Below are 24,688 nucleotides of genomic sequence, written 5' to 3'. Positions count from 1 at the left end.
AGTACCAACTTCTGATTTGGTGTGTGGGTGTATCTCGGCATAAGGAAGAACGCTTTTGAAAATTGGGTCGCCACGTCAAAATCCAAGATGGACGCCACCATATATATGTCTGAACCTTGTGAGCGAAATATCTTGAAAAATAAGCGAAGTACCAACTTCTAATCTGGTGTGTGGGTGTATCTAGGCACAAGCAAGAAGGCTGTTTAAAATTGGGTCGCCACGTCAAAATCCAAGATGGCCGCCGCCATGTATGTCTGATGCCATGTATGTCTGAACATTGTAACCTGCATATCTTGAAAAATAAGCGAAGTACCAACTTCTAATCTGGTGTGTGGGTGTATCTAGGCATAAGGAAGAACGCTATTGAAAATTGGGTCGCCACGTCAAAATCCAAGATGGCCGCCGCCATGTATGTCTGAATCTTATGAGAAGAATATCTTGAAAGATAAGCGAAGTACCAACTTCTAATTTGGTGTGTGGGTGTATCTCGGCATAAGGAAGACCGCCTTTGTAAAGTGGGTCGCCACGTCAAAATCCAGGACGGCCGCCACCATATATATGTCTGAACCTTGTGAGCGAAATATCTTGAAAAATAAGCGAAGTACCTTCTGGTGTGTGGGTGTATCTAGGCATAAGGAAGAACGCTATTGAAAATTGGGTCGCCACGTCAAAATCCAAGATGGCCGCCTCCATGTTTGTCTGACCCTTGTGAGCGAAATATCATATCATAGCATGTTTTCTGCGTGTTCCACTTTGTCAACTCGCATCACTTCCCCGACGGGGGACCTAGGCGTAACGCTTGTTGATCTGGAGAAAGCATTTGATAGGGTTCCACGTGAAGTAGTGACATGGGCATTGAGGAAGTTAGGAGTGGAGGAATGGTTGATCAGAGTAGTGATGGCAATGTACAAAAGAGCGCCCACAGCTGTAAGGACGAAGGACGGGAACAGTGGTGAGTTTGAGGTGAAGGTGGGAGTGCATCAGGGGTCGGTACTAAGTCCACTACTATTTGTAGCTGTCATGGAGGTGCTGGCTCAGAACGCAAAGGAGGGTTTACCGTTGGAGTTGTTGTATACAGATGATCTGGTGTTCATTGCAGAAAGTATGGATGGACTGAAGGAGAAGATGAACAAGTGGAAGGAATGTATGGAGACAAAAGGTCTGAAGGTGAATATCGGAAAAACTAAGGTGATGGCAAGTTGTAAAGCATGTGGTGAGGTGGAAAGAACTGGGAAGTGGCCGTGTGCTGTGTGCAGGAAGGGTGTCGGAGTGAATTCCATTCAATGTACAATGTGCGCTGAGTGGGTTCATCAAAAATTTAGTGGTTTGAGAGGGTCATTAACCAGTGTGGCAGCTACATTCAAATGTAAGGTGTGCACAGAGGGAGCTGCAGATGGAGGAAATGTTGAGTTGGATCTTGGAGATGGCATGAAGCTGGAAGGTGTGAAAACATTTTGTTACCTTGGAGACATGCTGAATGGAGAAGGTGGATCAGACTCGGCAACGGTTGCTCGAGTGAGATGTGCATGGAAGAAGTTTCGGGAACTGAGTGGCGTGCTGACGAGGAGGGGAGTGTCATTGAAGCTGAAGGGAAAGGTGTATGCTGCATGTGTGAGAAGTGTTATGATTTATGGGAGTGAGACATGGGTAATGAACGTAGAGCAGCAACGAAGGCTGGAAAGGGTGGAAATGCGAATGGTTCGGTGGATGTGTGGAGTATCGTTGAGAGAGAGGAAGACAAATGATGAATTGCGAAAGATGATGGGAATAGAGCCTGTTATGGATGCTGTGAAGAGAAACAGGTTGAGATGGTTTGGTCATGTGTTGAGGAAGGATGAAAGTGACTGGTTGAAAAGAGTGATGGGAATTAATGTAGAAGGAAGTAGAGGACGGGGAAGACCGAGAAAGACTTGGCTAAAGATGGTCGAAGAAGAAATGCGGGCAAGGGGGTTAACAACGGGAGATGCAGAAAATAGGGCAAAATGGAGAACATTGTCATGGGGACCGCAAGGCTAACCCCCGCTCTTGCAGGGAAAATGGCCTTAAAATGCCTGTTGTTGTTGTTGTTGTTGTTGTTCATACCTTCAAATCGCTGTATTCCTGTGGACATCGCAATGCTCATAAACACCATTGTTCGTGCCATTATTTAATTCCCGCATGGCAAATGCTATTCAGGCTTCTTTTTGCAAGCCATGGCGATACAGGAGACTTTCATTATATTAGTATAAGTTATATTCTATAAAATATATTTATTAAAAACAAATACGTCAAATCAAACATCGTGTTTGGAATTCCGCTATGTTGAACTGCCGCTTTTCACATTCCGCTGATTTCCTGCTTGATTTTCACTTTTGTAGAAGACGATTTGAAGGTAAATATTTGTGGTTGCCGTTTTTGTGCCGCGTTGAATTGTGAAACTTGTGAACAATTCGACTGTCCTCTTGGGGACTGCTCAGGGGCCTAGGGATGTCATAAAAAGTGAGAGGAGAGCCCAATTTGTCGGGGGGGGGGGGGGGGGGGGAAGGGCCCAGGTTTTTTGTGTTCCCGGGGTTAACACCCCTGAGGACGGATAGCCGATCGAGCTTAAACTCTGAGGCATTCAATCCAATGGCATTCAATCCAATCTCCTCCAGCCGCCGAGTGCGAAGCGAGCAGGCCGTGCCCGTTCTCGTCGTCTCCTTCACACAGCACCACGATCTCTCAGTGCGGACAGCCCCCCCCCCCCCCCCCCCCCCCACCGGCACCGCCAGCACCAACGAGCCAGGGAAAGGAAAATTTGGCCACTCAACCAAGAAGGAAGAATGCACGAGCCGCGACCATCTGCAGTAAACTCGGGACCACCAGGAGAGAAAACCGTGACTGTTCGCTTTCAATGTCCCTGGCTCAAGAGAGCACACAAATATCGTCTGCCTCCCACTAACACCAGGAACCGAGAGAGGGGAAATGTCGGGACACAGTCTTTTGTTCCCAAGGCTCTTACGTCATCTGACGATGTCCATGCGTGCTCCAATCAGCGAGCCCATCTCCTCGCACTATGCTACCGGACCAATCACTGCTCTTCGGGGCGTGGCCTCACAGACCTCCCTGCGTGATGTTGTGATGTGGTGGCTGGCGGCACCGGCGGTATTGTTCAATGTCTTGGTTCTGGTTACCGTATATACTCGAGTACAAGTCGAGTTTTTGAGATGATTTTCATGGCCTAAATTTCGGGGGTTGTCTTATGCACGAGTAATGTTTTGTCATAAATGATTCTGCAGGTCATAAACAAGGGAAAAAAATCGTAGGAAACAGTCTGGGTAGGTCAAAAATGACAAATGAGACCAGAAATTACCTAAATTGAATTTATAAAATCTTCTTCCAATCTTGAACCATCTTTTCGGAGACCCCAAACTCTTGTGCAGCAGCATAGTTATTTGTCTTTTTCGCATCGTCGACGACTTTCAGCTTGAACTCTCCAGTGTATTTTAATCGCTTCGGCATCTTGACAGGTTATGATTTCTTACTAACCTGACAGGCAGGGTCTTTATAGCAAAACCGGATCTTTATCGCAAAACCGGATCTTCATCGCAAAACCGGATCTTTATCGCAAAACCGGATCTTTATCGCAAAACCGGATCTTTATAGCAAAACCGGATCTTTATCGCAAAACCGGATCTTTATCGCAAAACCGGCTCTTTATGCTTTTACTCCCCCTCGGGCGTAAAAGCATAAAGATGTTTGTTAGTGTTACTTTAATGAGCGGGCAACTTTAATTATACTACAATACAACAGTATTCATTTTTTATTAAAACTATTATAATCACTATCAGTAATAACAAATTAATACTGTTAAATACGGTTAAATACTTTCGGATTCATTTTCAATAAGGAAGTGAGTCTTGATCGGCGACAGAGACTAGTACAACAACACACAACAACATGCATTTTAAGGCCATTTTCCTTGCAAGAGCGGGGGTTAGCCTTGCGGTCCCCATGACAATGTTCTCCATTTTGACCTATTTTCTGCATCTCCCCTTGTTAACCCCCTTGCCCGCATTTCTTCTTCCACCATCTTTAGCCAAGTCTTTCTCGGTCTTCCCCATCCTCTACTTCCTTCTACATTCATTTCCATCACTCTTCTCAACCAGTCACTTTCATCCTTCCTCAACACATGACCAAACCATCTCAACCTGTTCCTCTTCACAGCATCAATCACAGGCTCTATTCCCATCATCTTTCGCAATTCATCATTTGTCTTCCTCTCTCTCAACGACACTCCGCACATCCACCGAACCATTCGCATTTCCACCCTTTCCAGCCTTCGTTGCTGCTCCACATTCATGACCCATGTCTCGCTCCCATAAATCATAATGCTTCTCACACATGCAGCATACACCTTTCCCTTCAGCTTCAACGACACTCCCCTCCTCATCAGCACGCCACTCAGTTCCCGAAACTTCTTCCATGCACATCTCACTCTAGCAACGGTTGCCGAGTCTGATCCACCTTCTCCATTCAGCATGTCTCCGAGGTAGCAAAATGTTTTCACACCTTCCAGCTTCACGCCGTCTCCAAGATCCAACTCAACATTTCCTCCTTCTGCAGCTCCCTCTGTGCACACCTTGCATTTGAATGTAGCTGCCACACTGGTGAATGACCCTCTCAGACCACTACATTTTTGATGAACCCACTGAGCGCACATTGTACATTGAATGGAGTTCACTCCGACACCCTTCCTGCACACAGCACATGGCCACTTCCAAGTTCTTTCCACCTCACCACATGCTTTACCACATACCATCACCTTCGTCTTTCCTATATTCACCTTCAGACCTTTTGTCGCCATACATTCCTTCCACTTGTTCATCTTTTCCTTCAGTCCATCCATACTTTCCGCAATCAACACCAGATCATCTGCATACAACAACTCCCACGGTAAACCCTCCTTTACGGTCTGAGCCAGCACCTCCATGACAGCTACAAATAGTAGTGGACTTAGTACCGACCCCTGATGCACTCCCACCTTCACCTCAAACTCACCACTGTTCCCGTCCTTCGTCCTTACAGCTGTGCGCGCTCTTTTGTACATTGCCATCACAACTCTGATCAACCATTCCTCCACTTCTAACTTCCTCAATGCCCATGTCAATACTTCGCGTGGAACCCTATCGAAGGCTTTCTCCAGATCAACAAACCCAAGAAACAACTTCTTCCTCTTCTCCATGTACTTCTCCTGCAACTGCCTCACAACAAAGAGCGCGTCTGTCGTTCCTCTTCCTGGCATACATCCAAACTGCATTTCGTCGATCTTCACCTTCTTCCTTATCCTCCTCTCCAACACCCTTTCCAATACCTTCATTCCATGCTCCAATCACATTATCGCTCCGTACGAGCCACACTCCAGAGGGTCACCTTTCCCCTTGTATAGAGGGACGAGGGTACTCAGTTCCCAATCCACTGGAATGCGACCTTCTTTCACCACCAGATTACAGATCTCTGCCATTCTCTTCACACCCCAACTTCCTGCTGCCTTCAACATATCTCCCACAACTCCCGTCGGCCCTCCCGCTTTTCTACTCTTCATTGCTTTTATCGCCTCCTCAACTTCCTTCTCAGTTATCTTCTCTGCCGGTCCTAAAACTGGGTTACTCTCTATGTTGCCATCCCGTTCATTCTCTGTGTTCAACAGCATTTCCATATATCTTTTCCATCTTCCTTTAATTCCATCTGGGTCCACAACGATTTGTCCCACTTCATCCTTCAAGCAACTCATCCCCATCACATCACACCTCTCTTTCGCTATCTGCTTTGCAATCCTGAATACCGCTCTCTGACACTCTTCCGAATCCAAGCGTTCTCCGAAGATTTTCCGACATGTCTCCTGCGCCTTTGCTACCTCTTTCTTTGCAGCCTTCTTGGCTGCCTTATAACTTTCATGCTCTGCTTTTTCTGCTCCCGTACCCTTCGCCTTCTGCCACACCTTGAACTTCTTCCTCTTCTCGTCAATCCTCTTTCCAACTTCATCATCCCACCACCATGTTTCCGAGTGCCTCGGTGGTCCTTTTGTCCATCCATATACCTCACCAACGGCTCCCAACAGACTATCTTTCATTGACATCCAACCACGTTCAAGCTCAACCATATCATCCTCTACCTGACTCAGCCTCTCTTTTAATGCCTCCCTTACTGTCACCTCTTTCAACCTCCACACCTTCATTCTCGGTTGGTACTTCACCCGCCGAGCTCTCCTCGCACCTTTCACCCTTATGTCGCAGACAACCAAGTGGTGCTGTGAAACAGCCTCCTCCCCCGGGATCACCTTTGTGTCCCGGAGGTGCACCCTATCTCGCCTACGCACCATCAGGTAGTCAACAGTTGTCGTCGACCCACCTGACGTGTATGTAACAAGCTTATTATCCCCTTTCTGGAACTGAGTATTACAAATCAACAAATCAGCTCCATCGGCAAACTCCAAAATCCTTTCACCTTCTCCATTTCTCACACCATATCCGTAACCCCCATGAACTCCCTCAAAACCGTCCATACTCCTTCCCACATGTCCATTTAGGTCTCCTCCTACCACAACAACTTCCTCATCTTTCACGTTTTCCATCAGCTTTTCTATAGCACACCAGAACTTGTCCTTCTCTTCATCGCTCCGACCAACCTGCGGAGCATATCCTGAGATGATGTTCACCAAGAGCTTTCCAATCATCATTTTCACCATCATCAACCTATCACTCACTCTAGTCACACTCACCACACTGTCTACAAACTCCTCAGAAAACAGGACACCAACACCATTCATGCCCTCCGGGCACCCTTGCCACACAAACTTGTATTTCTGTCCCTGCCTACCCTTCACCATTCTCACACCACTTCCCTTCCATCTCGTCTCTTGCACACAACATATGTCCACTCTTCTTCTGATCAATACTTCCACCACTTCTCCTGATCTCCCTGTCATTGTCCCTACATTCCATGTCCCATACCTCAGAAACCGATCTCCACTTCGGGCTGTACCCTGCCCATATGTAGTTGTAATTGTCATGGTTCTCATGTCATGGTTCATGTAATTGTCGACAGAGACTAGTACTGGTAAAATAACTCGGACACCACTTCCTGGTTCGTAATTCCTTGAAATTCCGAGCGATGTTCTCGTCTAGCTTGTTGGTTGACTCGCGTGCATAGCCTGCACCTGCGAAAATATTGTTACGGAACCCAATGTCGGCCTCTGGTTCCCCTTTGAGGGGGGATTAGTCCCCTCGATTATTGCTGACCGACGTGGTCCCTGAAGCTGCACCGCGGCCTCTGGAAAGGCCGGTGCACAGCCCCGTTCGTACCGCGGATAAGATGTTACTTGATTGCGGAGCGGTGTTTAGCAACCGCAGCACGAACCGTTAACAAAGACTAACCCGATTCTGAACGTTGGCCAAATCGTGCCACCGGTATTCAATTTGGAAAAGACAAAGACGACGGATGTGAAGAAGAAGAAGACAAGAGGTAGGAAATACGAATATGATTTATTTACTATTTACAATCAAAAGAAACCAAGGAGAAGGAAGGATAATAAAATAAAGGCAGAAAGAGGGACGGACCAGAAGGACACAGTGAAAATTCTAGCTTATTTATTACAGTCTTAATTAACCCAGGGACAGAACAAACAAAGACAGACTCACACGGGGAATTGCAGAGTGGATTGATTGGAAGGAGGAATGGGAAGGTTCAGCTGGGGCAGATGGTTCGGGCTTGATCACGCACGGGACGTCGGGCTGGACCTCGACGGCCACCGATGCCACCGCAATCTGGTTCCCGCGGGGTAACGGGTCGAAGCTGCCTGGTGGAGTCAAACTGCTGGTGGAGCCAACTGCTGGTGGAGCCAAACTGCTGGTGGAGCCAACTTCTTAACGGGCGCAACTCTCTGTGGGGATCCCTTCCTCTGCCTTTACCAAGCTCGTCTGGACTCTTTTCTCAAACGCAACCACCTTGGACTCCCACTCATAACTCAACCACCTTCGACTCCTTGCGCAACTCCTAGGCTTCCGCGCGCGCTTATATCGCCCTCGGGCGATCAAGCCGCCGGCCTCCAGGACACGCCCATCGGTGAGGTCGCCTCGGCCCTGATTGGTGGGCACGGCTCTCTGGCTCCACCCTTGATGACGATCGGCGGGCCACGCCCTGGATTCGGCGGCTCCTCCCCCTTCTTCTCCGAGCCCACCTCGTGGCTAATGGAGTCGCGGTGAAAACCGCCCAGCAGCTGCGGCGAATGCAGTTGCCAATCGAGGCTTTGGGAATGGGGCTTTGGGAATGAAAGGGGATCTATCTATTTGAATTCGGTGCAATGGAGTGTCAATTAATAGAAGACAAAGCCTTAGCTGAATACACAGAATAAGGAAATAACTACCAACAAGCAGGGAATCTATGATTGGCTAAACGTGATTGTATATGACCTAACTACGGGACGCCCTTTGACCTTTATACACAACAACTGGAGGAAGGAGGGTCCACAATAAAACAATAAAAAAACACAATCCTCATATCCACAACAATATGTTAGGTAAAAAACTGGGGTCGTCTTGTACGACTTGTAAACTGGGGTCGTCTTGTACGACTTGTACGACATTCATATGAATATGAATATATGAGTATACGAAACACGGGATATATGAAAAATAGCTGACTTTTTCGGCGAACGATTTGGGTCGACTTATACTTGGGATCGTCTTGTACTCGAGTATATACGGTACTTTATTTTATGTTATTGCGCGCCTATTGCTTGCATATAGTGTGTGTGGTGTTATAAGGAACAGAGGAGAAATCACAGAGGCAATTCACATACTGTACAGGGAATTTACCATTAATCCCTAACTAATTAACATAACCCCACCCCTCGTCATGGGGATAATGATACACTTATACGACATCCGGTCTAACGGATTCCCTACTTATGTACATGAGGGGGGGGGGGGGGGGGGAGGATTTCTTATTTTTCATCGCGACATTCGGAGCACACTATACTATACTATACTATACAATTCTACCTGGACTAAGGTACTACATTGCCTACCCCCCCCATACACTTAGCAATATATATACTCAACATCAAAAGAAACTTATCAAATCTTTAGAAGGACACTCATTGAAATCCTCCACGCAAAAATGAAAAATATTTGAACACCGAGGTAAAGTTCAGCTATCTTTACTAAACACATGTCGATAAACAAGAGGTTGCCTCAATCACAAAATCAAAAAGCATGAACATCACAAGGGGTGGTGCAACAAAGGTCACAGCACTTCAACACAAAGGCACACACCTGAATACAGTCAAAACAAAATGACACAGGAATGGACACAACACTCCTAACAGTCAAGGACAGAATGACAACAGTCCTTGATGTCGTGTGTGTCCTCCCTGAGCGGTGATGCAGGCTGTACACCTCCGACACATGCTCTGTACCAGGCATCTGATGTGGTCCTGGGGAAGTCTGTCCCACTCCTCCTGTAAGGTGGTTACCTGTGGTCTTCCTCTTCATGGACCATCATTCACAGTTCCAGTTTCACCGTAACATCTGGCCAGGTTGGAAATTGCAGGCTGTGAGCAACCAAGACGTTGGGCAATTGTTCGCTGGCTTACACCAGCCTCAAGCATCCCAATTGCCCTTAAACGTTGTTCAGATGTCAGGCATCTGTATTTTCTTGTTGTTTTCCCTGTCAGAAGCCTCTAGAGTGACTATAGACAGCAGTAAATGAATGTCTAACCATGAGAACTAAAGTATTTCATTATGAGGGTCCATTATTTAAAGGGAAAGATCCCTATACAGAACCACTCAAGCATGCCATTGTTGATCAACCAGGTGATTGAAGTGAAGTTCCCGTTACATAATCAGCCATTACAATTGAAGAAACGTGTATGTAAAGCTGCACATTTCAAAAAATGAAAGTGATGTTTATTTTGATGTTCAGTATATATATCTATATATATATATATATATATATATATATATATATATAATATATATATATATATATATAATATATATATATATATATAATATATATATATATTAGTATATATATATATATATATATCTATATATATATCTATATATATATAATATATATATTTCAGTTTCAACTGATTTAAAAAGAGAAAGAAAAAATGATGAGCAGGCTGAATGTGATATAAATGCAGTTGTGTATCTTTATTTTGAAAGCTGTGCATTTCACCCAAATTCAGTGGAAATTTCAAAACTTTATTTTATGCACTTTTCCCATTTTCAGAGTTTGTTTGGCTTCAGTCAAATTAGCGAAAATATTTCATTCTTGAATCATTTGCTTGACAAAAGTTATTCACTAATGTCAATATGTCGATCTTGTCTGTGTGAACTTTCATGGCATGGCAGATCAGAGCATTGTTCAGCCTTTGTGTCATTGTTGACCTCGGATGTTACTGAGGTGACTGGCACTGTGTAGTACAGTTTGACATTTTTGTGGATTTCTATGCAGAGCTTCTTACTGAATGGATCCGGCCATATACATGGTCTGGCAAATGGTTTCCATACAAGTTAGATGGACAACCCACCTCAGATGCCCAATCTTACAAGATTGGGCACACATTTGTAGCAGTAATCTTATATGTTCTAGATTGAAGTCATTTTTGTATTGCTCTTCAATGGATTTGGGTGTTCTGGAATACTCCCCATTGGCAGCTTCGATTAGAAAGTTTTCCAGATTCTGGAGGAGTCACATGCCTTTTGGCTCAAGTCTGCTGTCAAGCTCCCGATTCAGAATGTCAAGGACTTCATTGAATTTCTGTCGGAAGTACTTTTCTACAGAAGAGAAGTTGTGTGGCTGTGTACCTTCATCAGTTCTCCTTGATTTACCTGAACTCCTAGGTGGTACTGTCCTTTCAGTTAAGCCCTCCAATTCCTCTACGACATGATCGTATAACTTGTTGAACTCCTCGTTTCATTGTTGTTGGTAGAAGGTGCGTAACAAGGAGATGGCCTTCATTGCACTCTCGACGGATGTATCCTCACCTTGGATATTTATTGAGACCTGTTGTGCCCGAGCTGGCATATATTAAAGAATATGATATGCCAGCTTTAAGCAAGAGAATGTACTGAACCTTGCAATTAACGTGGCTTGGCTACTTGCACATCTGGTATAGTCGTCATTTGAATTCTCACCGACGTTATCCAAGGTATTCAGAAACACTTCATAGTTAAACAAAATATCGCTCAAAGATCCTGTTCTCACATTCTATAAAGTCGGGCAAAGTTGTCTCAGCTGACGGGGGTTCTCTTTGCCAATGTGAATCTGCATTTGTGCAAAGATGGTTGATCACTTTGGGGCAAACTTTATCAATTTGATTATATCAAAGACTAGATCAAGCGCTTCTTGAATCGGCTTGCTTTTTGCAGGAAACTTCCTGAAGGCATAAATTGGTACAGTGGGCCAAGCAATGAACATAAATGGCGGAGCTGTTCTCATGCTGAACTTGAGTAGCAACACAACATGCATATTTGATGCCCCATCATATGATTGCCCTCGCCATTGATCCAGCCCTAGATTGTAGCGTTATCAGGAAATCTTTCAGGGCCTTTGTGAGGGTTTCACTGGTAATATCTGGCACCTCAACAAATCCCAGTGATCCTTGTATATTTGGTAGCTGTCGTCACCCCACCTTACACGAATATTGAACTGTTATTTGCTGAAAACTTGACATTGGGAGGTCAAAACAAATAGAACTAAAATACCTCAAATGGTGATCGATCCGCTATGAATGAGAGAACCTGACATTTCGGGCCTTACCCTTCATTGGAACAAAACACCGCCTCAGGCCTTCTTTTCTGTCTCGTTAGCTCATCTGGAACGAAGTTCAGGGTGGCTTAAGCGATGGCGCATCGTCAGTCAGTCAGTCAGTCAGTCAGTCTGTCCGCCCGTCCGTAAACACTTGAAACTTCTCCGAAACCCCTGATGGGATTGCGATCAAATTTGGCACAAATGATATTTGCTGTGTTGTGACCAAATTTTGTTCACGGCATTTAAAAAAAATCAGGGTCTAAGGGGTCTCCCGGGGGTCAAAGTGGATCCAGGTTTGACCCCCAAAAATAGGAATTTGCTTTTTCCTCTGAAACTAACACACACTATTTCGATGAAACTTTACCACAACCTTCATCACCCGTGATGCACCAACGTTTGTTCACGGCATTAAAAAAATCAGCCCCTTTGGTGATCTACGGGCAGGGGAGGGGAGGGGGGCTTTGCCCCCCAAAATAGGTATTTGCTTTCTTCTCAGAAAATACACATGCAATTCTGTGATGAAATTTGACCACAGCCTTAATCACTTGTATTGTACCAAGGTTTGTTCCTGGCATTTCCTGGGGGGGGTGGTGGGAGGTTAAAATCCCTCGATGTACTGAATAGTTTTAATTCCTGTGGAGACGTTCCGAATTGTGGTGGTGTAAGATCGCGCACACGATTTGGAGGGGAGACTAAGGAAAAACACGAGCACCTCAAAGCTTCTAATAAACTAAATGGGTTTATTCCCAAACAAATAACAAGCAGGGAAAATGGATTTAATAATAACTATATAAAATGAGATAAAATAGATCTTGTAAAAACTAAGGCGCCTCTCCAGTCACAAGCACAGACGGGGTAAGAGACACAACCGGGCGACTTATCTCTACCGGGGGAGCGGAGGATGGGCACGGGGCAGGACGATGGGCATGGTGATGGGACAGCAGGACGACGAAGTGAAGAGGAGATGAACAGGACGATCAACAGGCAATGGGGAGGATGAAAACGGCACCAGGGCCAAGGCAGGTGGCAAGATGACCTCCTTAAAGCTCTCCTCCTTCCAATTCTCCTCGGACTCTCCACAGACGCAGCGAGCTTCACAGCACACTGTTCCTGCTGTTCTCTTCTCACAGAACGGACAGCTACTTGCTCCTCCCTCATCTCCTTTGACAACTCTCCACCCCTCCTCCACGTGTTGGGCTCCACCCCCGTTCAGGGGACGATTATAGCTCTGCCACCTCTCTCCTTGCCTGGCAGTTTTCCCATATCTTTTCTGCTTCGTTTTTCCGGGCTGTTGTGAATCCTCGTATCATGCACATTCAAACACAATCCTTTGGCCAACAGATCCCTACTTCCTTTACTTACATCGAGATTCTCTTCCTACTCGCATGCGGTCCATGCTATTCGACACGGTTCTATCCCTTCTAAGGTGATCTCTACCCTCCCCATAAATGTAACAATATATACACACGTATGTAATGCTTGTGTGTGTGTGTGTGTGTGTGTGTGTGTGTGTGTGTGTGTGTGTGTGTGTGTGTGTGTGTGTGTGTGTGTGTGTGTGTGTGTGTGTGTGTGTGTGTGTGTGTGAGAGTGAGAGTGAGAGTGAGTGAGTGAGTGAGTGATAGAGAGACAGAGACACACTGAGACTTTTAAACTCTTTTTATTATAAAAGTATAAAACAAGAGTACCACCAAAAGCAATTCATCCAGGAAAATCAGTAAAATCATAGCAATCCCGGAAGGAAAAAACAATCGGTGCACTGCAAACCAAGCGACAGAAAAGGTGCAAATACCAAAAAAAAACACGAGGAGAAAATCTAGGCATAATTTCTAAACTAGGCATAATTTTATATGTACAAATTTACAATCGCATCTGCAACCCTGAGGAGAGACTTAAGAAAGAAAGAGTAGGTCAAGACCAGGGGGAGAAAAAACCCCGGCAAGGAGAAGCATGGAACAGTGTATAAGAAACACCCACACTGTATTATACAGAAATTAACAATTTGTTATCTTGGACCTCACAAATCCCTCCAACACACCAGGTCGCAACAAAATTTGCAAGGTCGTTTGCAGTTTGGACACAGCCAAATTCAAGCTTGAGCCTTGCTGACACCAACGAACTAAAAAACACCATAATACTGCATTCCTGCATAGGTCTGCCGCCCAGCTTCGCCTTCCGCGACAGGTATACGGCCAGTTTAGCGGTAGCGGTTAGGAACCCGAATACAATAGATGTGGTTCCCTTTTTGGGAGGAAAGCCAAAGATGTAAGCTTTCAAAGAAAAGGTAACCTGCAATCTATGGGCAATAAAATTTAACCAATGAAACAAAGGAGAAAGTCTTTCACAATTAATGAAAGCATGAAACAAATCTTCCCTCACCGGACAAAAGGGGCAACAGCCGGAAATGGGGGGAAAAAAACGAATGACAGCATTGGAAGGAACAATCCAGTGGGCCAAACACCACTGAAGGTCACCTGTTCTTTTAGAAATAAGTCCAGCATACATTGTATCCCATAAAGGCTCAGAGGGGGGACCGGGAGGCAAGAGTCCTTTCCACCGGGTAACCCCAGCTAGAGGTGGGTCCCCAAGAAGAAGTTTCACACAAGACCTATAAATACTCTTGCTGCTCATAGCATGGAAGGGGGGTGACCCTGCGCTCATGGGGGGCAGCTCGTTTGGGGTAAAAGCGACACCTAATTTTGGGACTGTGGGCTCAACCTCTGCGTCCTGCGTCCAATGTAGGCCTAGCTGGTGGCCCCTTCGGATCACCGTTCTTAGTATGTTCCCGATTTGCCTCCTGGACCGAACACCTGTTAGGTCCGCCAGCTCGTTCGCAGGCTTCCATCCCTGTCCAGAATCGTGCCGGAGATGACACACTTTCAGGATGTTGGCCACTATAAAATGCTGGCAGAAGTCGCGACTCCTCGGGATATCGGGGAAAAGTGGGTTGAAAAATAAAGGCTCGTGTGCATACATGTTAGTGCCATACGAGTCTGTTTGGCGACTTATCGAAACGCCCTGCCAGGCATTCAAGAGGCTCTGATAAAAGACTGGGAGCAGAGATGTATCGACGTGTTGAAGGTTGGTCAGGAAAAGTTCCTGTCCGTATCAAATGGTACCCCAGCAGCCTCCCAGCTCGTTGAAGAATGGAGCAGGCTAAGGGCTTTCCTGGTAGGTGTTCTGCATAAAGCAAGCGTTGGATGGAGCGGAGCCGGAAGGCCAACAGGCGGCATTTCACATCGACTAGGCCATGACCACCCTCGGCCGAGGGACAACATATGGCGCTGGGTCGAAGCCAGTGGTAGCCTCCCCAAAAAAAATCCACCAGTTTCCTCTGGATAGCTTGGAGCAAAACCTCCGGTGGTTGCAGGCAGATGAACCGGTGCCACAAAAGGGTAGTGATGAGGTTGTTGACAACTAGCGCGCGACCCTTATAGGAAAGGTGGGGTAGAGCTCTTTTCCACTGCTCAAACGCCCATCTACCTGGTCAATGATCCTGTCCCAATTGTTCTGGGCATACTGAGGAGGACCGAGGAAGATGCCCAAATACTTGATGCCATTGTTTGCCCACACTAGCTCTGCAGGAAGGGGAGGTGGTGGTAATAACGGTGGCATAGGTAAGTCATTTTTTGGAAAGGGGATCCACAGAGCCTTGCTTTTCCCCCAATTACACCTTAATGATGAGGCAAGGTTGAAGTCCGACAAACACTTTGCCATGGCGTCACTGTCGCATTTTCTTTTTATAATGACACAAAGGTCGTCGGCATAAGCTGACAGGGTCAAAGGTGGGTGTCCTGGAGAAAGGACAAGTCCAGGGATATCCTTTCTGAGGGCGATTAAGAGGGGCTCCAAGGCGAGGGCAAATAATAGACCTGAAAGTGGACAACCTTGCCTTTCCCCTCTCTGAACCTTTATGGGTGGGCAAAATTCGTTGTTAACTTTGATCAAGCTGGAGATGTTTGCATATAACAAAGCTATGTAGGCTCTAAAATTAGTGCCAAGCCCGCAAGCTTGTAACACATGACACAAAAACTCATGATCAATGCTATCAAAGGCCTTTGCAAGGTCAAGAAACACCAATCCAAAAGCCTCTTTGACACATTTACCAGTTAACAAATCTCTGACTAGGAATATGTTGTCATAGATGGATCTGCCAGGGATGCCGCAACTTTGATCAGGTGACACCAGCTCCCCAATAACTGTCTTCAACCGGTTCGCAAGGACCTTGGAAAACAGTTTGTAATCCGTGCACAACAAAGAGATCGGACGCCAGTTTGACAGGTGTCGGAGATCGCCAGTCTTGGGTAGCAGGCAGAGTACTGCTCTTCTAAAACTGAGCGGTAATTCTCTGGATAAAAGAGATGCATCCAGAACATTGAGCAGCTCTGGGCCCAAAATGTCCCAGAATGCCGAAAGAAATTCGGCCGGTAGGCCATCGATGCCAGGGGCTTTTCCTGACTCCATCTCAGCAAGTGCACCGGTTAGCTCTGGAAGGGTAATTGGAGCATCCAGTTCCAGACGTTGGGCCTCAGCCACGGAAGGAAGATGAGATGTCAAAACATTCATCATTTCGTGAGAAACTGTTTTGGCCTTGAAAAGTTCAGAAAAGAAATCGATTACATTTAATCTTATATCACTCGGATTTGTTAGGATGTTCCCCCCTGGGTCCAAAACCGAAGATATAAGTCGTGCTGGTTTCTCCACAGTTTCTAGGTGAAAGAAAGCCTTAGTTGGGGTATCTGAAACCTTTATATTCTGTATTCTTAGCCGAACTAGTGTGCCCGCTGCTTTTTCATGGATCAAATCCCTTAATTGGGCCTTCTTCTCGAGTAGCAACCGATAGTTCACTGGGTTGCTCTCATTGGCCAACTTGCTCTCTAACCTTAAGATGTCTGCTTCCAAGCAAGCCATCGTGATATGTTTTACATTGGTACAGTGCGAATTAAATTGTTGACAAAATACTCGAATTTGGGCCTTTAGGTTATCCCACCAGAGACTAATTGAGGAGAAAGAAGATTTTTTAGTACTCATTTCAGCCCAGAAATCACGAAAGGAGTCTGTAAATAAACTATCTTCTAAAAGTTTAACGTTAAACTTCCAGTAACTATTTCTGCATGTGGGTCGAGGAAAAGAAAGATCTAAGGTTACCATATGGTGGTCTGAAAACAATGACGGAAAACAACCTGAAGAGGCCGCGACGTTCCTAAAGGGTACATTAATGTACCAGCGGTCGAGTCTTGCCGAAGACACCCGGCCATTGGCACATCGACACCAGGTAAACTGGACTATGTTGGGGTGATGCAATCGCCAAACATCCAGTAGACCGGCCGTCTTAAAGAAATGGGATAGGTCCGCATGGGACTCGGGGTGGGGTTCTGCAGAGTTTCTATCCTTCGAAGGGTCAAAGGTGCAATTAAAGTCACCACCAATGCACACACATTGGTCGAGATCAACTGATTTCAGGTGGTTTACCATGGAGGTGAAGAAGGCCTTTCGGCCCCTGCTCTCACTAGGTGCGTACACATTGAAAATGGTACAGCGGAAGTTTTGATGTGCAAGCTGAAGGGAAATAAGCCGGCCTTTTATGACTTCCTGAAAATGACAAGACTCAAAAGCTAGACCTGGCTTTAGAAAAAACCCAACCCCAGCAGATGAGGCTGACAGATTGCTAAAATAGCATTGCCCTTTGAAAGTTTGGCACCAGTCATGTTCCACGTTAGGTGTGATGTGGGTCTCTTGTAGTAAAAGAACATTTGCCTTTTTACGGTCAAACAAGTTTTTGGCTTGGGCCTGACGGAGGTGACTTGCACCCCCACCATTCATGTTTAAGGTCGCAAAGGAAATGTTTTTCATTCCGTGGTAATGAAATCGCCCTGTGCTTGGGAACACTCCGTACCTGCTCGGGTAACAAACTTTCTTAACCTGTGGAATTGAGATTTCGTCAGGTCAAAATCCTCACGCGCTTTGATTATTGACTTTGCGGTCAAATGAATGCAGCCAAGTCAGGGAAATAGTCTTTAATGACAATGTTGCGGTGACGATACGTTTTGTTAAGGAAGGTAAGAATGAGTTGAGGGGATACCTGCGAGTGACCTGTCATCGCTTGTGACAGCGCGGTTGTCTCAATGTCATCTTCGGACTCAGACACGTCAGATAACATGTCGTCAGGATCTGGGGTATTACCCGCTGCCCCCGCGGTCTTGTCTGGAGGCACCTTCACAAGTTTCCCAAGGTGTTCCCGAGAGCACTCGTTAACACTTTGATGGATATTTGTATCTGGGGTCGGAGCTTGGGTTTGAGATCCCAGCAAACTCAGATTTACCGGCCCCGTTTGTACAGTGGGAACGTTTATTGAATCCTTAGTCTGCTCGGTATTTAAAGGGGGGGGGGGGGGGCAAGCGGAAAAACATTTCCCAGCTCGGAAATGGTAATACTTTCACTGGAGGTTTCGCACTCGGAAACCTCCAGGTGAGAGGTACAAATTTTATTTTTCGGCTCATTTGCATAATGAGACTCGCTGGTGTCATTGACAACGGTATTCATGTACTCAGTTAGTGAGGGAATGTCAGAGGGACACTCGGACACATGTGCACCGGAAATGGTGCCGCCCATGACCGCCTTCTTTGCAGCACCAGCGAAAATGCTTGGCGCTGGTGCTCTTCGCTTTTTAGCATACACTATGGATTCTTCGTTCATGGGTTTGGGAAAGGGGGCAATGCTAGTTGTGTCAGTCACATCGGTGGGTGTCATCACATTGGAATCGGAAAGCACCGGTGTGACAGACGACTCAGTCGGGGTGTCAGAAGGTACGGTCGGGGTGTCAGAAGGTACGGTCGGGGTGTCAGAAGGTACGGTCGGGGTGTCAGAAGGTACGGTCGGGGTGTCAGAAGGTACGGTCGGGGTGTCAGAAGGTACGGTCGGGGTGTCAGAAGGTACGGTCGGGGTGTCAGAAGGTACGGTCGGGGTGTCAGAAGGTACGGTCGGGGTGTCAGAAGGTACGGTCGGGGTGTCAGAAGGTACGGTCGGGGTGTCAGAAGGTACGGTAGGGGTAACATGAGATACGGTCCGGGTGTCAGCGAGCATGGTCGGGGTGTCAGAAGGCGCGGTGGAGGGATTGGCCTTTTTACAAACCCTTTCGTTATGTCCCGGTTCACCACACTTCGGACAAGAGGCCCTAGGACAGAATCTTTTAACGTGTCCGAATTCTCCACAATTAAAGCAAGTTAAGGAGGCTGAGGAAGCATACATGTGGTATTCCCGATCATCCAACGATACTTTAAAGGATATATTTAAACCTGTATCGGCTCTGCGATCCGGGAAAATCATGTACACTTGCCTCCTAAAGCTCATTACGTGTTTAACACGATCGCTGCGACACCCGAGCGGAATCATTGAGATTCGGGAAACAATTTTACCGTAACGAGACAGAACGGATAGGAGTTTCTCGCCTGGCATAAAATAAACGGTGGAACGTTGGATATTGTTATCTTGGTGGTTGGCGTATCCATAGGGGATACCGTAATATAATGACCCCCTTTTATGGTTAGACCGGTACTAACGACGTCATGAACGAGTTTTTCTTCTGACACGAAGACAACAAATTTCTGGTTCATTCGTGATGCCGCTCGAACATTACCGTCTCCTATGATGGATCCCACGGCAAGGATAATGTCCTCAGCCGGAGCTCCTTCAGGCGGAACACATGCGAATGCATGCTTACGCGTTAAATTTTCGAACGCCTCGTAACGAGAGCGTATACGTATATTCGCCATACCAGCGAAATCCTCCCCCCCCCCCCCCCCCCCCTAGTCCGAACCGGACAAGAATGTATCAAACCTATATAATCGAACTAAAGTAAATAATAAACGTGCATTATAAGCACAAAAATGGCTTACAAAGCGTCGTCAAAGCCAGTAGGCCGCACCCAAAATGGGCTCGCTCTCAATCCTCTCTCTCTCGAAGACAAGGGTGCAGAACGGATGAAAACACAATGCCGAAGCACACAGGATGGAAAAGGAGAGGGAGGGAGGGCAGGAGAGGGGGGAAAAACTCACAACGGACTCACCAAAACACCGAGCAGTTGCTCACAGCCGCCATGACGCTACACCCAACGCACCGACAACCGATAGGTGGCGACAGAGAGAGAGAGAGAGAGACACACACACACACACAGAGACACAGAGACACAGAGAGACAGACAGAGAGAGAGACAGACAGACAGACAGACACGTAGTCCCCTTGGCAAGATTAGTTGGTTAAAATTGCATAATGATAAGTAACGACCAAATACAGCGATGATTTTGACAAGTGGCCACACAGGCCACCTCGGACCAGGCTTTGGTGGCCCGCTGGAGTTTTGGTGGCATTTGGCACCCAGGTCACCACTTATTTCGAGCCCTGGTTTTAAAGGGTTCCAAAGGGTAATTCGAATGCGTTTCGTTCGTTTCTTGGCTTTGCCTATTTCATATTAAAAATGTCAAAATGAATCGCTGATTTTAAATTTCACATTTGATTTCCCACTAATATTATTTTTCATGCAATAAGTTTGGCTTTAGTTGATATTTTCATTTTTTTCTCCCTTATACCTCCTTCCTTTTCTGTGACAGCAAAGCTTGAGCAAATGCAGGAGAAGCGAGTGAAAGAGAATCCAGTTATCGGTGAGCCATGTGCATCATTACTTTTGTGTTGAAGTGATAATAATGGCTGGCTATTAATGTGGGTTTATTTTTAAAGTTCCCCCCTCCCTCCCCCCCAATAGCCTGGTGTTGGCTTAGCGGTTAGGGTGCCGGCTTTGGATTCTAGGATCCTGAGTTCGAATCCCGGTCGATCGCTGAATTAACGCCCGAGGGGTTGACTCAGCCTGTCAACCTTTTGAGGTGGGCAAATTGAGTACCAGCTTGTCATGCTTGTCATGGGGCCCGCAAGGCTAACCCCCGCTGTAGCGGGGAAAAATGGCCTTAAAACGATCATTCATTCCCCAATAATATAAGAGACGTTTTTACTTCAAAGGCATAGTGTGTTATGCAGCTGAAATGCATCAAATCTACTGTCTGCTATTCCTCTACACACATTTCACATATTCTAGAACATTTTATTACCCCACGCAGGTAGTGCAAAGCAGAGTTCAGCAAATGGTGCACTGTCTGTCAGTCTATGATCGAGGAACTATGAACTTTATGTGTTTATCACTGTTGAACACGAATTGGGACATGAATCGGAACACGAATCTGCAGTTTAGCAGTACGTTTGGCTCTGAATTTGGTAAATTGTATTTGCAGTCTTTTCTTTGCAGTAAATTTGTAAATTTGCAGTAAAGTAATTTTATTTAGTAAATTGTATTTGCAGTCTCATCCCAAGTGCCCATGCGCATTCACGGTAAGGCAATTGCATTACTGTCTGGCAGTCTCGCAGTCAAACAAAATTGAAAATCATTCCAAGCAGGAAACTTAGTTTTTAGGGACGTCGTAAAGGAAACGAACAAACAGGCAGGAGTAACTAATTTCACGTGTTAAATAATGTGGTGTAAAAGAGTGTGCATAAACGGTGGTAAACTTCCGATTGAATGCTTGTTCTTTTATATTTTTTCTTTAGCCTTTAAAACTTTTATTTTATTTTAATTAAATGATGTACTGTGCAGTACAGTATTTGAACACTGTAGAACACATCACCTTGTTTGCACGTCCGAAAACCTTCACTCGGGCCAAATTGTACGTCGTCTTGACAAATCAAATTTGCTCTCAGGATAGAGAAATTTCGAGATTCTTCTTCTTCAAATAAATTGTTTCCATTAAAGTCCCATGTCCTTTTTCTCAAGACTGCTGGGTAAGGTGTTCTATAACCTCTCTAGTTATCAAAGTGTTTATACAAATGACTTTATGAAGACTTGGACATATAGAACCTGAACGGATGTGGAGAGTGCAAGTACAATGCAATTATGTAAGGAGCTTGAGAAACTCAACTTTGTCATTCTGCAATGGACTGCAGTGCTGCTCCAGCCTTTCAATGAAGCCTGATACAATATTCTATTGGTACTCAAATCAGTTGCACATTTTAACAGCTCCATATTGTCCCATTGATTGCATAAAACCAATAAAAACAATGATTCGGTGTATTATCTGGATATGCATTTCCAAGACATTGCAATTTGTTATAATAACTACCCTCCCTACCCCCTCCTCTGCAGTTAAGTTTGGCTTAACTCCCAAAATATAGGCTTTACCGTACTCCTCCACTCTTTTCTTACCCTTTTCTCCTATTTGTGGAATTCCTTGCAGAGGCGGTTCATTTTCACTCTTCACTCTTCACTACACGGCTGGAGATGCTGAATAATTACATGTTCATTTCATTGTGACCTAATCACATAATGCTGCGTTATGGCGAATATTTTCACATCAGGATCCAGTGTGTAAATTAACAATCGCAATACTGGGGAAATCCACCTCTGGCAGCAATCACTACATTGTACCATTGTTGCATTGACCTCATGAGCCTGGAGAATGGCATTCCACACCCGAATCAGCGCCTGTTCCAGCTCATCGAGGTATGTGGCTGTCTTGGCAATGTTTGAATGCGTCAATGATATCCCAGAGATGTCCAGCTCTATTTAAATCTGGCGAGATGGCAGGCCAGTGTGTCATGACATTAATGTTGGCATTGACAATAATGTTCCTTGTGACAATAATGGCCCTGTGAGCAGGAGCATTATTGTGCATAAATGTGATTATTGGACCATGTTGTTGAAAGGTCAGCAACACATGTAGCTGTAAGATCTCATTATTGCATCAATTTGCCGTCATATTGCTGGGGATACAGATCAAGTTGCTGCGAAAGGTTTCGGCAGTACCACCCCATGTCATAACACTTGCACGTCCAAAATTTCCGGCTTCCTGGACACCGACTTTCGTACAGCGCTCACTGTCTTCAGTAGACCCATGTGTGGCCAACTGGCCATCATGCCTTTCAATGAGAAATCTGTATTCGTCACTGAACATAACACTTGTCCATTGCCTCCATTAACATCAGACGTGCTGATTTGTCCACTGCAGGCATGCTTGGATATGTCTTGGTGCAAGTACTTGATGCTGAACAGGACAACAACCATGGATCCCTGCATCATGGAGCCATCTCAAGATGGTGTTGACACTTGTCCTGTGATGTCAAGGAAGTGTGTTTGCAGTACTGTGGGCAGTTTGCAACTGATTGCATGGACTGGTTATGCATTTGTATCAGTCCTGAGTGGGAGTAGAAGTCAACAAGGATTTGGAACTTTTGCAGGAATGTGGCACCATACTTCTACCTGGAAGCCCTCCAATTGACATCATTTTGATGGAGGCAGAAACTGCTGTCTTCTTGGGCCCTCCAGACTTTCCCACAAATGCTCTATGGGATTGAGGTCTGGCGATTGGGAGGGGTCATTCATCATGGGTAACTTCGTCCTCATGCTCCTCAAACCAACTGGTAACAATATGTGCCCTAAAGCTTGGTGCATTGTCATCTTGAAAGACACCCCTCCCAGCAGCGAAGAAATTCTGCATAATGGGATGCACATGATCGCATGATGGTCACCTGGCATGCTCTATCAATCCTGTTTTCTAAGGGAATGAGTGGACCCAGGCCATGCATGCCAGTAAAACATGCCCCACACCATTTTGGAACCACCAAAACCTTTTACTGTTTGAACCAGGCACTTAGGGTTGCAGAGCTACCTGTGCTGTGGCCACACATGCACCCATCATTTTGTCGAGAACATTGTGAAGGATGAATCGTCAGACCATATCATATTTCTCCACTACTCAGAAGTGCATTGTCTATGCTCCTTACACCACTGGACCCACCATCGGGTGTTGCCAGGTGTTACGAAAAGTTTCTGCATAGCAACCCACCATCGCGCTCAGGGGTCCCATCAATTGGCTGTGACTTAGTGTGGTGGGGTTATTCTCACTCATGGGTGTGGAGGTGAAAATGAATCACTGGCACCTTAAAACGAGTTGCTTTGTGCAGATGGGTAATTGGACTTGGTAGCCGCACTTACTCTGAATCCATATCCGCTGCTGCCTTGCGATTTGGGTTTTTTTTTTTTTTAAACCAAAGGCCAATCATTTAATGGGGTAAAGGCAGCAATCCTTTGCCTTTACATTCTTTAACTCGTGTGCCACCCTTAGGCAAAGTGTATTACCCCCATTTTAGCCTCCCAATCAGGGCTACGTGAAGCCATAGGAGCAGGAGCAGGTGGTGGTTGGCCATGCAGGCAGCTGGCACATATTGCCCGTAATAGCTGCACGGCCTTGATGCTAAGCAGAGGATTCTTTTTTGGAGAACAATGGCTTGCATTACCCGTCTGGTATAGACACTGCCCTGAAGAATGCAATGGCAAACCACTTCCGTACATGGCAATAAATGATCGAATCCTGATCAGAAATCTATGAGATAAAGCTATGGTGCTGGGTGTTAAGCCCGTCAGGTAATAAAGCACTCAAATGGCTCCTAGGGAAGAGCAAAGTGTTTGGATGGGTATAACTGGTCGTTATGATGGGACTTGATCAAACTTGCAAGGAAATCCAGTCGCTGAGGTTATTAGAAGTGAAAGTCGACTCTGAGCTTCTCAAACGTTCACAAAATTGGAACATGGAATGTAAGGTCAATGAAAGAGGGAAAGTTGGATGTAATAAAGAGAGGGATGGAGAGGACAAGAGCTGAAATTTTGGGGATAAATGAACTTTTATGGACTGGGTTGATGCAGTTTCAATCTGACGATGACAAAGTGTTCTGGTCACGAGTAGCAGTGATTTACAATAAGAAGACTGCAGAGTCAGTCATGGGATACAACCCAGTCAATACAACAACAACAGCAACAACAACAGGAATTTTATGGCCATTTTCCCTCCTAGAGCGGGGGTTAGCCTTGTGG

General features: G+C 45.8%; 1 protein-coding gene across 6 annotated transcripts in view; it reads left to right on the top strand.

Moving 5' to 3' along the window:
* LOC137424410 (sarcolemmal membrane-associated protein) overlaps nucleotides 1-24,688 on the top strand; it is a 274,679-nt gene that overhangs the window by 124,163 nt on the left and 125,828 nt on the right. For all 6 annotated transcript variants that reach the window (XM_078775449.1, XM_068111836.2, XM_078775451.1 and 3 more), the window contains one exon: nucleotides 20,388-20,438. In XM_078775449.1, coding sequence (XP_078631575.1) covers nucleotides 20,388-20,438 — 51 coding nt within the window. The remainder of the gene's footprint in view (nucleotides 1-20,387; nucleotides 20,439-24,688) is intronic.

The sequence above is a fragment of the Myxine glutinosa genome, chromosome 4 (genome assembly GCF_964187855.1).
Source record: "Myxine glutinosa chromosome 4, kmMyxGlut1.1, whole genome shotgun sequence".
Classification (NCBI taxonomy): Eukaryota; Metazoa; Chordata; class Myxini; order Myxiniformes; family Myxinidae; genus Myxine; species Myxine glutinosa.
The sequence above is the reverse complement of the archived record's forward strand: the minus strand, read 5'-3'. Positions and strand labels throughout refer to the sequence as shown.